General features: G+C 37.2%; 1 protein-coding gene across 2 annotated transcripts in view; it reads right to left on the reverse strand.

Annotated features, from left to right (window-relative positions):
- Positions 1 to 15,740, reverse strand: part of Vapa (VAMP associated protein A) — a 49,688-nt gene that overhangs the window by 9,866 nt on the left and 24,082 nt on the right. The window contains exons 3-5 of one of the 2 annotated variants that reach the window (XM_045144405.1): positions 11,010 to 11,113; positions 10,438 to 10,518; positions 4,844 to 4,966 (exon numbers count right to left, since the gene is read on the reverse strand). In XM_045144405.1, coding sequence (XP_045000340.1) covers positions 4,844 to 4,966; positions 10,438 to 10,518; positions 11,010 to 11,113 — 308 coding nt within the window. The remainder of the gene's footprint in view (positions 1 to 4,843; positions 4,967 to 10,437; positions 10,519 to 11,009; positions 11,114 to 15,740) is intronic. The other variant, XM_004656838.3, reaches the window with a different exon arrangement.

The following is a 15,740-nucleotide window of genomic DNA, read 5'->3' on the forward strand; positions in this document are numbered from 1 at the left end:
ACTTAGCAGTCAAGGCTCTTGCCTGCAAAGCCCAAGGACCCAGGTTCAATTCCCCAGGACCCAGATAAGCCACATGCACAAGATGGTGAATGTGTCTGGAGTTCATTTGCAGTGGCTAATAGGACCTGGCACACCCATTCTCTCTTTCAAATGAATATAAATTTAAAAAAACAAGTTACACAGAATAGTTGCATCATATAATTAAAGCTCCCACAACTCAGTTAAAATACATAGAAGATACAAAAAAATATAATTCATTTGTGTATTTTTTTCTTTTTGTTTTTCGAGGTAGGGTTTTACTATATATAGCCTAGGCTGACCCGGAATTTACTATGTAGTCTCAGAGTGGCTTTGACCTCATGGCAATCCTACCTCTGCCTCCCAAGTGCTGGGATTAAAGACATGCACCACAGCATAGTAGGCAATTGGTGTATTTTTAATGTATAACCATATATAAGCTAGTTTAGCTGGGATTAAACAAAAGAAAGCTGGGCTGGTGATATAGCTCAGTTGGTACAGTGCTTGCCAAGCAAGACCAGGTACTGAGTTTCATCCCCAAACAGCATAAACCAGGCATGGTGATGCAAGTCTCTGATTCCAACACTTAAGTGGAGGTAGGAAGGTCAGAAGGTCAAAGTCATCCTTGGCTCCATAGTGACATTAAGACTAGCCTGAGCTAGAAATTAAAAAAAAAAATTAATTCCTAGCAGAAGTAGAAGGATGGCCATGAGTTCAAGGCCTTAAAAAGAAAAAAGGGAAAAGGAGAAAGGGGGGAAGGAGGGAGGGACAAAGGGAAAGGAGGAGAGCAGAGTTGTGTCGCTGGTGAGAAACACTGAGCAGGTTTGACTTTAAATGATGTCATTCAAGCAGACATTAATGAAATTTGGTTACAGGAAGAGTTGCCCAAGAAAGGAGGCTTCTGAGAACCAGGAAACAGGCAAACTAAATGAATTCAACATGCTGTTATTGTGAGGTAAAATTACATTAACATTATATTTAACACTGCAACTTAGAATAGGCGATGAAGTCAAGGCTGTTTATGAAGACATATGTTGGACATTTTCCACTGTTTTATATTATTTTCCTTAATAGTCCCATTCAATGAGTTGCATTTCCTTTACAACCACCACCAGTATTTCAACTCCAATAATTACACTTGATCTTAGCCAAAAGGCCGAGAAGCGATCAACTCCAATAATTATATAGGAGGCAAATAAGAAAAAAGGAGCCAGGACTAGACAAAAGTTGAATCTAAGACAAAGTAGGTACTTGCAATGAAACTCAAGATAACAGCCGCCATAGAGGACTTTCTTATGACAACTTGGAATAACCAAAGGGTAAATGCAAGAACAATGACATATACTGTCAGAACCAAAGGATTTTTTTTTTAATACTTATTTGTATTTATTTGAGGGGAGGAGGGTAGAAAATGCAAATGCATGGCCCAAGTGTGTAGGTCAGAGGCAACCTCAAGATACTCATTTGTCACTGGGAAGCCAGTCTAGTTCCAATGACCTGGATTCTCCTGGCTCAGTCCCCCACTGTGACAGGCAGGGTGGGGTCACAGACACATACACTCTATATTCAGCTTTACTCAGGAGCTAGGGAAGCTCCACGCCAGGACAGCAAGCTCACAAGCAAGCACCTGTTAACTGCTCAGCTATCTCCCCAACATCAGAATTAAAAGTTTTAATCCATGAGTTAAGATGATATTTAAATAACAAGGTTGCCTACATTTTTTCTCTCTAAACAGTACATTTACTGTTTCTCTTGGCCCAAAATTACCTGAAGCAAGTAATTCCAAATTTTTTAAAAAACTGAACATTTAGACAAATGATTACATTTAAAACTCTTATTCATATGCCCATCTTTGTCTAACCCAAATCAAAGTATAAGCATTCTACTAAAGCATAAGCAAGAAATGCTAAAAAGAGTCATACAACATCCCTCCATGACTACAAAGTCAAGAACTTCTGGTGGGGTGTCTTTTTACACACGTATTAAGAAATAAATTATAACCTAAGGTCTTTGGGGCTTTCCCTACCTTGGGGCATTATAAATAAGCAATCATAGTTACAGAGCAGTTGGCAGTAGTATTTCATTACAAAATATAAAGTTTTTTTGTTTTTGTTTTTGTTTTCTCTCTGAGAGACAGAGAAAGAGGGAGGGAAGGAGGGAAGGAAAGGAGGAGGCAGGAATAGCACAACCGCCCCTCAAGCCACTGCACTCGAAGTCCAGATACGTGCACCACCTAGTGGGCATGTGCAACTTTGCACTCACCTCACTTTTGTGCTTCTGGCTTATGTGGGATCAGTCTTGAACATGGGTCCTTAGGCTTCGCAGACAAGTACCTTAACCACTAAGCCATTTCTCCAATTGCAAATTATCTTTCTATACAAATACAAATGCATGATAAAAAGCAGTGTCTTCCAGCTCTTACCTTTACTACAATACCCACTATCCAATGCAAACAAGCTATTAACTTGCTTTTTATCATGCGCTTCCTAAATCTCATTCACAGAAAAAAGTATACCCACTTAATATCCACACAAGCCTAGGGAGAAGCTCAGTAGATAAAGTCCTTACTGCACAAGCATGTAGCCTTGGAGTTTGTGGCAGTTTGATTCAGGCGTCCCCCATAAACCTAGGTGCTCTGAATACTAAGTTCCCAGCTGATGGAGATTTGTGAATTAATGCCTCCTAGAGACAGTGTACTGTTGGGGGCAGGCTTATATATATTATAGCCAGTGTCCCCTTGCCAGTGCTTAGCACTCTCTCCTATTGCCATTGTCGATCTGATGCTGGCCAGGGGGTGATGTTCACCCTCTGCTGATGTCATTGCTTTCCCTGCCATCCTGGAGCTTCCCCTCAAGTCTGTCAGCCAAAACAAACCTTGTTATTTTGTTTTTGTTTTTTTTTTGTTTTTTTTTTTGTCCCACAAGCTGCTCTTGGGTGGGTGATTTCTGCCAGCAATGCAAACCAGACAACAGTAATGTTAGTACTGAGAAGTGGGGCCATTTGCTGCTAGACACCTGACTGTGTGGCTTTGGCCTTTTGGAGCTGATTCTCAAGGGGAATGTGGGAGGATTTGAAACCTTGGCCTAAGAGATACCATGCAGTGCTGTAAGTACAACTTGATGGTTTATTGTGGTCAGAGCTGCAAGACCTGATCACCCTAAGAACTATGAACTGTGAGGTTTGGCTTGTAAGGGTGAGAAAGAGCTTTGCCTGGACTGGGCTAGTAGCAGTTTGTGTGAGAGGCCTGCTGTTATACCTGTGTCCTGAGAAGTTGTGCATGGTTGCATTGCGTAGAAATGGACTGGTGTGAGCAGAGGGATGTAACACAGGAAAAAAGGAAAAAAAGAAAAAAAATCTTTGGGCCAAAGCTACTGTTCATTCAGCTGCAATTATGAGAGATTACAACCTTTGAGACTGGGCTGACTGACCTGCACTGGAGCAACAGGAAGAATGTAGAATCTTTGGAAAGGGCCTGAGTGCTCAAGGAGTGTCCTGTTCTTCAAAGTCTGCTTTATTTCCCCCAGGATTAACAAATTGGCACCCTACCTGGTATTCATTGTGGAGTATATAAGCAGTGGAGACCCACTGGAGATGCCAGGACCTTGAAATGGCTGCTAAGGTGCCTGCCCTGGATGAAGTTTTCCAGGACTGTGAGTAGCCTAGCTGGAGGGCGGGATTTGGAACTCCAGAGACTTATTGCTGGTTATAATTACTGTACTTGGAGGCTTGTCACTGACTAGTTGTTGGAATTGGAGCTACAGAGTTTGATGTCTGCCCTGTTTAAATCTTGTATTGTTTGAATAATTCTTTGCTATGCTCAATGCCATTTTTTGCAGTGTGTTTATTCTGTGCCATCACATTTTTTGTTTTTTGTTTTTTTCTTCTGTATTATGGCTCAGTTAAAAGACCTTGAATTATAGGGATGCTTGATCATCACTACGATTTATAATAACTATAGGAACCTTTAAAGTTGGACTGAATGCATTACATTTTATAACATGTATGGATATCAGTTTATAGGTATACTCCATAAACTTCAGTGTTCTGAATGCTAGGTTCCCAGCTGATGGAGATTTGGGAACTAACACCACTTGGAGGCAGTGTATTGTTGGGAACAGTCTCATGGGTGTTATAGATAGTGTCCCCATGCCATTGTCTGGCATACTCTCTTGTTGCTATTGTCCACTTTGTGTTGGCCAGGGGGTGATTTCCACCCTATGCTCATGTCATTGTTTTCCTCTGCCATGATGGAGCTTCCCCTTGAGCCTGTAAGCCAAAATAACCCACCCCTCAAAAAAGCTGCTCTTGGTCGGGAGATTTCTGTCAGCAATGTGAACCCGACTGCAACAGAGTTCAATTTCCAGTACTCATGTACAATAATCCCAGGTATGGTAGCACACATAGGAAGACAGAGACAAGAGGATCCTTTGGGCTTACTGGCCAGCCAGTGACCTGTCTCAAGGTGTGGAGGAAGAGGAGACGTGTACAGTGTTCCTAAGAATGACACTGGAGGTTGTCTTCTGAGACACAAGCACACACCCATGCAAACACACAAGTGTACTCTTACATATACATATTAAAAAAATAACATTCATACTTTTTATCTATTTCAATCCTGTGATTTTATTAATCAATTTTGTAGAACAGAACTGCCTACATATGATTTTTAAGTGTTTTTGTGGTTCTGCCATATTGTAAATCATTTAAAATTCTAACTACTTATATAATACATTCAGTACCACTTATCTGCTTAGATGTCTACATAAACTTACTACCACTAGCAGACTTCTACTTCTGCTAGCTCCCTATGACAAACCTGCTTCACCTGTTTGAACACACTGGGTCCCTTGGGGTCATTCTTCACGAGATAACTGTCAGATGTTGCGACTGGGCTGCTGCTGCTGCTCACGGAAGTGACAGCTGGAACAGTCCCTGATGGAGTTATACCCTGAGGTGGCATGGGAAACAGATTCTCAGATTCACACCAAACTCTGATTTTTCCTGCATGATATCAGGAATACTAACAAGTAACATTATGCTCTAAAAACACTGACAGGTTACTCTATAAAAATGTTTTATACATGGGAAGTAAGTAATAGCTATGTCAAAGCAAAAAAATGTTGCTTAACTAGACTTTCATATCACTACTATTTCCCAAACAAAATTAGATGTTTGCATATGCTCACTTATAAAACACTCTATTTACACTGACTTCATAGTGTCCTAAACAGAGTACTTACTTCTATCTCTTAACTTTGAGCCCTTAATTTTTCTTATTAGTACTTGTCAATCAATGGGGGAGGAAGAGCACTTTTAGGTTTTCTTACCTTTGATAACACTCAACTTGGAATATTTTTTTTTCCCTTAAAAGTTAAAAAACGTAATGCTATTATTTTATTCTTTTATATTCAGATCCCTCCTACACACCTACATACACATAGCCACACACACCATGCCAATAAATTCAAAGACTCAAAACATTCTAGTTAGCCTACCATTACATCTACAGTTCTCTTCTTACCTTTCCAAATTCCCTCTACATTGTTAAAAATAATACCCAAGGAGTTCAAGACTCTAAAATCATATTTATTAATACTCATCTGTTCTTTGTTGCAAAATGTACATTTTTAGCCATCAAATACTTTTATTATTAAAAGGGGGCACCCTGAAATCTCATTGCATTTTTTAAATTCATTTTCATTAAAAAAATATTTTAAGAAAATATTACCTATCAGATGTCAGGTCTGAAAATGTCAAGTAGAGTTAAATGTTTCAAACAAAGTTAAAGTTTCAAACAAAATCTTTAAACTGAACTCACACTGATTAAGCCATACAACTTTATGGACAACAAAGACACATTTTATCCTCTAAAAATGAATCAAGCACTAATTAGACACTAACATTTTATAATGTAGTACAACCAACCACAAAGAGCTAAAAATTTAGGAAACCCTGTTTATCAACATTCAATATTTTAGTATCATTAACCCAGCACAGTAAACAACTCTATTGAAGGTCTTATAGGTTATTAATTAACATACTCATGCACATACTTGCTGTTCCCTATTACTGGCGTATGCATGTATGTTACTATACTGACCAACCTATATTAATAATAACTACTTTTATAATAAAATTCAAATTTCTGGGTTTTCTTGTTCACCCATCTATGATCCAAATCATTAGAGCTATTTCCCATGAAACATGCTCTAATGATGGATGGTTCAAATAAATTCAAACTACATTATCATAGAAAACAGCTTGTTGGAAGCTGGGCATGGTGGCGCACACCTTTAGCCCCACACTCAGGAGGCAGTGGTAGGAGTAAGCTCCAGGTCAGCCCGGGCTAGAGTGAAAGCCTATCTTGAAGTGGGGGGAGGGGCAAATAAAAGTTTGTTAGGCTAGGGGAATGGCTCTATGGTTTCAAAATGCTTGCACTGCAAATCTGCTGACCAGAGTTTGGGTCCCCAGCGCCCAGGTAAAGCTATACGCATGCAAAATGAAGCTCATGTCTATAATCCCAACAAGACTACAGTAACAGGAGGCAAAGTGAAGAAACTGTGGCCTTTGCAGAGGCAAACAAGAAACAAGGTATAAGTACAGGATTAATATCCTGACCTTTACACAGCCATGCACAGGCAAGTCAAGTCTACACCACACACACCAAAAGAAACAGCTTCTTAATTTAAAAAAAAAATCAAAACACAGAATCAGTGTTATGTCAAAAGCTAATTCCTTTTGCTATCTTACAAAATGTTTCCAAAATATCAATCATTTCCTTATTTATATATTCAATGTCAAATTCCTAAAATTCTAAAAAAAAAAAAATCACAAAATAACACTTTTCTTCCAGTTCCCAGGACATGTATATACCCCAAAACTAATGACATGTAAAAAGAACACTATCCCCAAACAAGTGTGGTGTACATATACTGCAAACTTAAATGCCTGCATATTTCTTGAGGGTGTGGGAAGGTGGTGGGGTAGAACACGCAGTAAGGAATAATAAACCAAGAATAAGTAAATGAAATTCACCTAGACCTGCCTGCTAACTCTACAATACATGAGAAGAAAGTATCAAGAACTGTGATAGTAATTAACTATAAACATCAAAATCTAATGATAGACACATATATGTGACATAAAAACTGGCAACTATGTGAATTGATGGATATTAACATAATTCAAAATGTACATACATATATAAAAGCAAATAATAATAAAATAAATGTGTAAGGGTCTACTAACTGAATAAACTTCACTGCTTCAAAAATAAAGGTGACAGGACAACATGCATATATGCCATACACAGCATATACTAAACCTAAGTTGTCACTAGTAACTTAAATAAAAACTAAATCAAAGTTTAAGTTAATCTACTGATATATAAATAACTGGCTTGAGTTGTAGCTCAGTAGGATGCCTTCCTAAACATTCTGGAGGACCAGGGTTCAATTTCCAGCCCATTAAATAAATAAAGTTAATTTACTACATCACAAGCATAAATACATAAATATATTTTTCAAATGTGTGGACATCAACAGTAACTAGACAAAGCAATTTAGAGGCCTATTTTATAAAAAGCAGTCAACACTTCAAAGAGATTTTTTAAAAACCAAGACCAGCATATTTTTTTGTAACACTTGCTGAAAAAATGTTTTCAAGTGTGATCTTTAATTAGCTGGTCTATGTCAAGATAAGAACATTTTACCAAATAATGAAGTAAACTGAAAGTCATCTAGACATCAGACTACCCAAATGCTCAAATTTTCCAAACACTAAATTCATACTAAACCTACAGAAGGGACAATCACTTAATTTTACTCAAAAAATGCTAAAAAGAAACCAATGATGTTATAAATGCTATGACTTTCAGGAGTTTCATCAATTTTACCTATAGATGATACTGAACTGAAAATTATCAAGGTCTAATTTCCATACAGAGTATGTAAACAATGTTCTATATGTATTTCTATATAGTTAAAAAATCACCCTTATAAACAAGTTTCTAAAACCAATTTTTCATATTGTATGCTATTATCATTTCAGATTTGATGATTTAAACTCTCCCCATAGAAGAGATATAACATTAAATGGAGTATCTGACAGAAAGACACATAACGCCAAATGAACTGTACCCCTTCTGGATTGCACAAAATCTAAGTACATATCTCAGGAGGTAGCTCTTCTTACAGAATCTATAGGCTAGTAGTACCACAAAAGTGAGTTTAAAAGAAACCATTATTTCTAAAAGTACTGTTCAAAATGCTAGATATTCCAGAAATTAATGATGTTGCAATGCACGAAACTTGTTTCTTTACTGGACCTTCTTTAACATGCAAAAGCGGTGTGACTCCTTTTGGAACACATGGCATTGCAGTACTTGTCGAAACTCATTTGACGACAGATCTCTTCATATATATTGCTTTCTTCCTAACATATAAATTTACCAATTAAAACCACCTCTAGCTTGCATATCTATACTACCTGAACTATAAAACTTTGACACAGTGGTATAGTAAACCCTTAGTCTCATTTTTACATGTACACCTTGAAATACGAATTCCTAACACAGGTCATTAATAGCACCAGGTCATTCCTATCATCTCAACACTTGAAAGGCTGAGACAGGAAAACTGATACAAGTTTGAGAATTGCCTGGACTACTGAGTGAAACCCTATTTCAAAAAACAACAAAAAGTCCTGGAGAAATGGCTTAGCGGTTAAGGTGCATGCCTGCAGAACCTAAGGACCCAGGTTTGATTATCCAGGTCCCATGTAAGCCAGATGCACATGGTGGTGCATGCATCTGGAGTTGGTTTGAAGTGGCTGTAGGCCCTGGTGCACCCATTCTCATTCTCTCTCTCTCTCTCTCTGTCTCAAATAAATAAATAAAAATAAATCTCAAAAGTAAATAAAAACTGTGGTGGCAGCACTAAGGAATCGCAAGTGTCACAAACTACATTATTGATTTAGAAACACTACTTCAAACAGGTCCATAGAAGACTCTCCAAGTTCAAAGCCCATCTGGACTACACAGCAAGACACAGTCTTAAAAACAAGTGAAAAAGTTTAAAAATCACTGTCATCCCAGTACCCAAGACTGTGGTCTTGAAATAGCATCTCCCATTCAAAGGACCCAGAGGGTTTTTTTGCTTTTATTTTTGTTTTAATTATGCTTGTTTATTTATGTTAGAGAGACAGGCAGATAGAGAATGGACACACCAGGGCCTCCAGCCACTGCACACGAGCTCCAGAAGCATGCACCCCCTTGTGCATCTAGTTTACCTGGCTACCGGGGAATGGAACTGGGTCCTTAGGCTTTGTAGGCAAATGGCTTAATTGCTAAGCCATCTCTCTAGCCCTTGTTTTGTTTTTAAATACAGGACATCATTCAATCCTGTTTCAGCTTCCCAAATGCTAAGACTATAGACACAAACCAACAGGTAAAGCTTCTTAGATGACTCTGAGTCCGGGTCTAGAAAAATCTTGCCATATTAGACCAAAGTTACTAATAGTTTCTTGGGTCAAAGGACTCAAAAACCAGCTTGACAACCTCCTTATCCAGCCAATAAGGATTGATAATGTAGTAAAAAAAAAAAAAAAAAAAAAAAAGAGAACTATTTAAATGCATGAGTTGCAGCAACACAAGTGCAGAAGGAGTAGGTTATAAATCACTGGAGAGAATCTTGTAAATCCACTCATTTCTTTAAAACTTGAAACTAGGAAACTCAAGACAATTATCCTGACCTTATAAACTGTTGCTGACTAACCCAATGACAAGATAGTATAAAATAACATTACATGAATTAACAGACCTAAATCATATTTTCTCAATCAAAAATTCCATTGAGATTTGGGGCTAGGAATTATTATTTTAGGGACTATCTGTGAATTCTATGAAGTTGAGTGGTATACTAGAAATCTACCCAACATGTCTGTAGTGTCCTTCCCCACATCTTCATTAGGACAACAAAAATTATCTTCTAGTAATGCCCCAAAGGAATAAACCAACTGCTCCCAGAAGACAACTACTCATCTAGACACTGCGTATCAACGGCTCATCACTTCAGCAATAAGACAGACATTATGTGCCCAGAATATTGGCACATAGTGAACAAAAAGCTGATTTCGTTTAGTTATATTTATATACACTCAATCTAAAACACAATGAAGCAGTATGTGGCCAAAAATTTAGAAGAATTATTTAAATTCTTCCCACTGCGCAACTTGGACCTAAGAAGTATTTTTCTTCTTAGACAAATGAGATGTAAAATGCAAAAAATTTTAAAACCCTGACTTTCATTAAAATGGATTAAGCCATATCATCTATTCCCCAAAGTCCAAAAACAGAAACCAAACAAATCAAAGTACCTAAGAGTTCCACAGCTACCAGTTGGTTTCCACTGTCTTACTTACCAGCTTATCATTTTCATTCGGCATTTCAAATACACATCTCAATTTAGAATCCATTAATTCATCAGGTTTTGCCTCTTTCCACTTAAAAAAATAAACAAAGTAAAGTAACACATCAGAGGTAGGAGAGATTGTAGCAAACAGGTTTTATACCTAGAGGTAAAACTGAAGAATGAATGTAGTTGAATGTGTGGCTTGGCTATGAAATATATATTAATCACCCTGACATCCTCTGCTAATGTCACAAAGCTTAGGAAAATTCTACGCCTATCACCATACATTTAAAAGGCATGAAATTACCCTCAATATACATGACTGCATTCATGGCAGTAGCATTTCTAAGTGGTTTCTAAGAAGTATTACCATGGGATTTTTTTTATAACCATGGAAAATGTTAATAAAAATTAAATAAATATTTTAAAAATGATATTTCAAAATTCTTTCATTCGTTACATTAGATTTGTCATGAACAGATTTTCCAAAACTTTAAAAATTCTGTTTGAGAGCTAAACAACGCCCACAGTATACACTACATCCCCCACCCCAAATAAATTCTGTTCAACTTCTACACTTACCACAGCTTCCATATCTGAAATGTTTGGTGGAGCAAAAATTGTCTGTACCATGAACTTGTGTTTACTCTTTTCATTTGGATCATAGTCAAAGGGCTGTAGCATTACTAAATAAGAAGAAAAGACACATTATATTGGCTCTACATTTGCTCATCACTTTCATTACCTCAGTAATATGCAAATTTAAGAAAATCAAGAGGGGTCTAAGAAACCAAACACTAAGGAAACACAATCAACTTCATATATTGCAATTATTTTTAAATAATCTATATTTCGAATTTTCCATCTTCCAAAACCCAACAAATTAAAAATTGGCTAAATTGAAACTAAATATGAATGTATGACTGCCTCCTTTAAACTTTGTGAAAACCTAAAAAACTTTATGCCTACTACTGTAATATCTGCAAACCCAGATTAAACCTAGGAAATTCTTACTGAAACTATTTACAATGTGACTTTAGCATTCATTTTAGTATTCAGTGATACTTTAAAGTTAGGCACCTGAGTTTACTGAAGAAACACAAAATTTTAAAAATTCACCATCATTGTTTTAAGATAAGTAATGTTTCTAAATGAAGTTTTCATAAGCAATTACTCATAAAGTTTACCTATATGCTTAAATCTAATTATAAGAAAACAAAAGAAACCCTATATCCTCTTGCTTTCTAAAACTCATTCTAAGGTCCCAATAGCATTCAACTTTTTTTCTGTCTTTGTAATTCTGAGTTTTTTATAAGGAGTATTTCTTCTTCTTCTTCTTCTTCTTCTGTTTTGTTTTTTTGAGATAGGGTCTCACTCTAGTTCAGGCTGACCTGGAATTCACTATGTAGTCTCAGAGTGGACTTAAGACTCATGGTAATCCTCCTACCTCTGCCTCCCAAGTGCTGGGATTAAAGGCGTTCACCACCATGACCAGCTATAAGGATTATTTCTTTAAGGCTCCATGTGTTTAATCATTGTATCAAATGTATATAAATAACATCAGTTCAACAAAGAAACTATAGAGAATAATCAATGATAAATAATGTATGATATTCTACACGTTTCCCTAATATTTACAGTATTTCTAAAATCTATGACAACACTTCAAAAAGACATATGCCATTAGGAAAATACAAGAACTGTCACTTGTGGGCTGGAGAGGTGATTCAGAAGTTAAGGCACTTGCCTGCAAAGCCTAACAACCTGGATTCAATACCTCAATAGCCATGTAAGCTGGATGCACAAAGTGATGCATGTAACTGGAGTTTGCAATGGTTGGAGACCTTGGCATGCCTATTCTCATTCTCTCTCTCCCCCCACCCCACCCACACACACACATACTTTCTCTCTCAATCTGCCTGTATTTCTGCTTATAAATAAATAAAAACATATTTTTAAAAAAGAACTACCAATTGTGTAGAAGAAATCTTACAAGGCATGTCTGAAAAGTCCTTTAATTCCTATTGTGGTTTAAAAGGGATGCATAAAAAAGGGAGGATGCAGGCTGGAGAGATGGCTTAGTGGTTAAGGCACTTGCCTGTAAAGCCAAAGGACCTCAGTTCGGTTCCCCAGGACCCACATAAACCAGATACACAAAGTAGTGCATACATGTGGAATTCATTTGCAATGGCTGGAGGCCCTGCCGTGCTCATTCTCTCTTTTTTTCTCCCTCAGCCTCATTCTCTAATAAAAAATATTTTTAAAAAGGGAGGTGCAAAACAGCAGAAAATACACAAGCAATACCTCAGAATCTAAAGAATACAACTCCACTAACAGCCTTCAACCAACAATCACTGAACTGTTATCACTAGGAACCAAAAATCTGTGGCTAAAACAAATGACTTAAGCCGGGCATGGTGAAGCACGCCTTTAATCCCAGCACTCCACAGACAGAAGTAGGAGGATCGCCATGAGTTTGAGGCCACCCTGAGACTACATAGTGAATTCCAGGTCAGCCTGAGCTAGAGCAAGACCCTACCTCGAAAAAAAAAAAAACAAAAAAAAAAAGACTTAAAATACAATGGTAATTTTTAAAACTCATTATTCTAATTACAAGCGCAGCCAAGCATGGTGGTACACACCTTTAATGCCAGTACTTGGGAGGTAAAGAAAGGAGGATCACTGTGAGTTCAAGGCCACCCTGAGAATACATAGTGAATTTCAGGTCAGCCTTGGCTAAAGTGAGACTCTACCTTGAAAAACAAAAAAAAAAAAAAAAAAAAAAAAAGAGTATAGACCTTGGCAGCATACACCTATAATCCCAGCACTCAAGAAATCCTGATGAATCTGAGGTAACCTAGACTACAGAAAGACAATATTCCAAAAGAAACAAAAAAAATAAAGAGATTGCCAATCATTTAGTAAAAGAAAAATTCAAAACTACATATAAGTTACATATAACTAAACAACTATACCAAATACCTACAAAGCAAAGGACTAAAGTAACAGAGAAAAAATATATAGTCCAGAGACTAACTGGAGAAGGTTGCTCAAAGAAGTAGTTGTTTTTTAAGTGAGTGCAAAGACACCATACTAAATTCTAAGTAGAGGGGAAGAACCAGTGACTACTACAGTAACCAGTAATTAACTTTCTTTTTAATATATCAGGTAGTCAATATAGCAGTTTATGTAAGAGATCAGGCTTTAGAAAGTATAACTCATAATAGTAAGACTTCAATTATCTGGAAAGCTTAAAGAAAAAGCCATCTTGAACAGTTATATGGATTCCTAGGGACACAACTACATCAAAGCACAAGTAACCATACAGATTATAATAATCCCACATTACATTCCAACGTGGCTAGAGGCTTAAAAATGGAGAAAACACTGTCCAAATGCAGATATCCCTTTATCTTATTCTCATTGATCAGTATCAGGAACTAATAAATTGAACTAAGCAAGTGAACAGGAAAGCATTTTTCCTCAGGCCACCTTAGCACACTTAACTCACTAGAAACACTTTATCAAGCCAAGCTCTTAAGTTTTAGGATCTAAGTGAAGACTTGCTGTCTATGCCTGCCTTTTTGTAAATTCTACTTTTTACTATTTTCAATGGGCCTTCTTTAAGCTCTCGTTCTTTATAAAATAATTTGCTACTTTCTGTAGGTTTGAAAACCAAAAATTTAAAAAATAATTGAATTCTTGGTATTTTAGGAATACGTATCAGGATTCATCAGGAATTTAACGCACATATTTCTCAGCCGCATCCCCATACTAATGCACATGATGTGAAGCATGATGAATGCAAGCAGGGCATGGTCAAAACTAGGAGTGCCATGAGTTTTTGGCCAGCTATAAAGTAAGTTCTAGGTCAGCCTGGAATAGGGTGAGACCCTACTTCAAAAAAATAAGATAAAGTTTTTCTTTAAAAGATAATACATGATGAATCCATGTGTTCTTGCTCCCTATGTTACTAAAACTAAAATAGAAGAACTACTGCATTTAAAAGGGGGGGATGCACGAGGTGTCAAAGATTATTCTACAAGTAAACTAGATGGAGCCACACACATTCTCATACTTGCTGCCTACTTCTCAGCTGTGGTAGATGCTGGTACACAAACTGTCTTGTGGAACAAAGAATGTAAAGAGCCAAAGGATAGGGAGGAGTGCTTTAGAATGCTGCCTTCTGGACATGAAACTGCTATTCCATAGTGTTGTCACCTGGACAAGACCTGCATAATACTGGGCCCATCAACATTTCATCATGAATGACAGGGAAAGGTAAGGGGGAGGGGGGAGACCAAAACAGAAGAGGGATTAGCTGGAAAGGAAGAGGATTTTGGTGGACAAGGGAAGGACACAAAAAGGCAATGGGAGGGAACTTTGATCAAAATAAATTATATACATATGTAAAAATTTCAATAAAAAAAAGGAATTGTCATCGTTGGGCGTGGTACCACATGCCTTTAATCCCAGCACTCAGAGGCAGAGGTAGAAGGATCGCCATGAGTTCAAGGCCACCCTGAGACTCCATAGTGAATTCCAGGTCAGCCTGGGCTAGAGTGAGACCCTAACTCGAAGAAAAAAGGTGCTGCAAACAGGAAGTTGATGAAGGCATTATCAATGGCACTACCACTGACTCCACAGCAGGAGGGAATGAACCACACATGGAAGTAATCAAGTTCACTTTCCACTACAAATAAAACAAAGGAATAATAGAAATAAAATTTACAAGGAAAACACTGTTGGCATTTACAATGGAAGGCATACTCACCTGATTTGATATGGTAAACCAAAAAGCATTAGGCATTTTTAAGCAAAGGAACTGGATAAGTGCATGCATTATGATCTAATCACAAAAATGGTGTCATTTTCAGAGATAAAATAGTAAAGACAGAAAATATGATGGCTAACTGTAGCAAACAGAAGGACAGACACAAGGTTTTAAATTGATGTAATACCTAAATAATTACAAATTAATCATATACATGCACACTGATATAAGGGTGAGAAAGTTTTGATAACACTTTGCAAATAGCAAGATAACCAAAGAACCTTTTTTTGTTTGTGTTTTGAGGTAGGGTCTTCCTGTAGCCCAGGCTAACCTGGATATAGTCTCAGGCTGGCCTTGAACTCGGCAATCCTCCTACCTCTGCATCCCAAGTGCTAGGATTAAAGCTGTGCACCACGATGCCTGGCTCCAAAGAACATTTTTAAAAGTCAAAGCCAGAATAAAAAACTAGTTCCCTCCCTCCAGATAAAATATTTTATTTTAAAAATCATAAAATGTCAAAATCCAAAAGAGCATGACTC

The sequence above is a fragment of the Jaculus jaculus genome, chromosome 2, assembly GCF_020740685.1.
Source record: "Jaculus jaculus isolate mJacJac1 chromosome 2, mJacJac1.mat.Y.cur, whole genome shotgun sequence".
In the NCBI taxonomy this organism is placed as follows: domain Eukaryota; kingdom Metazoa; phylum Chordata; class Mammalia; order Rodentia; family Dipodidae; genus Jaculus; species Jaculus jaculus.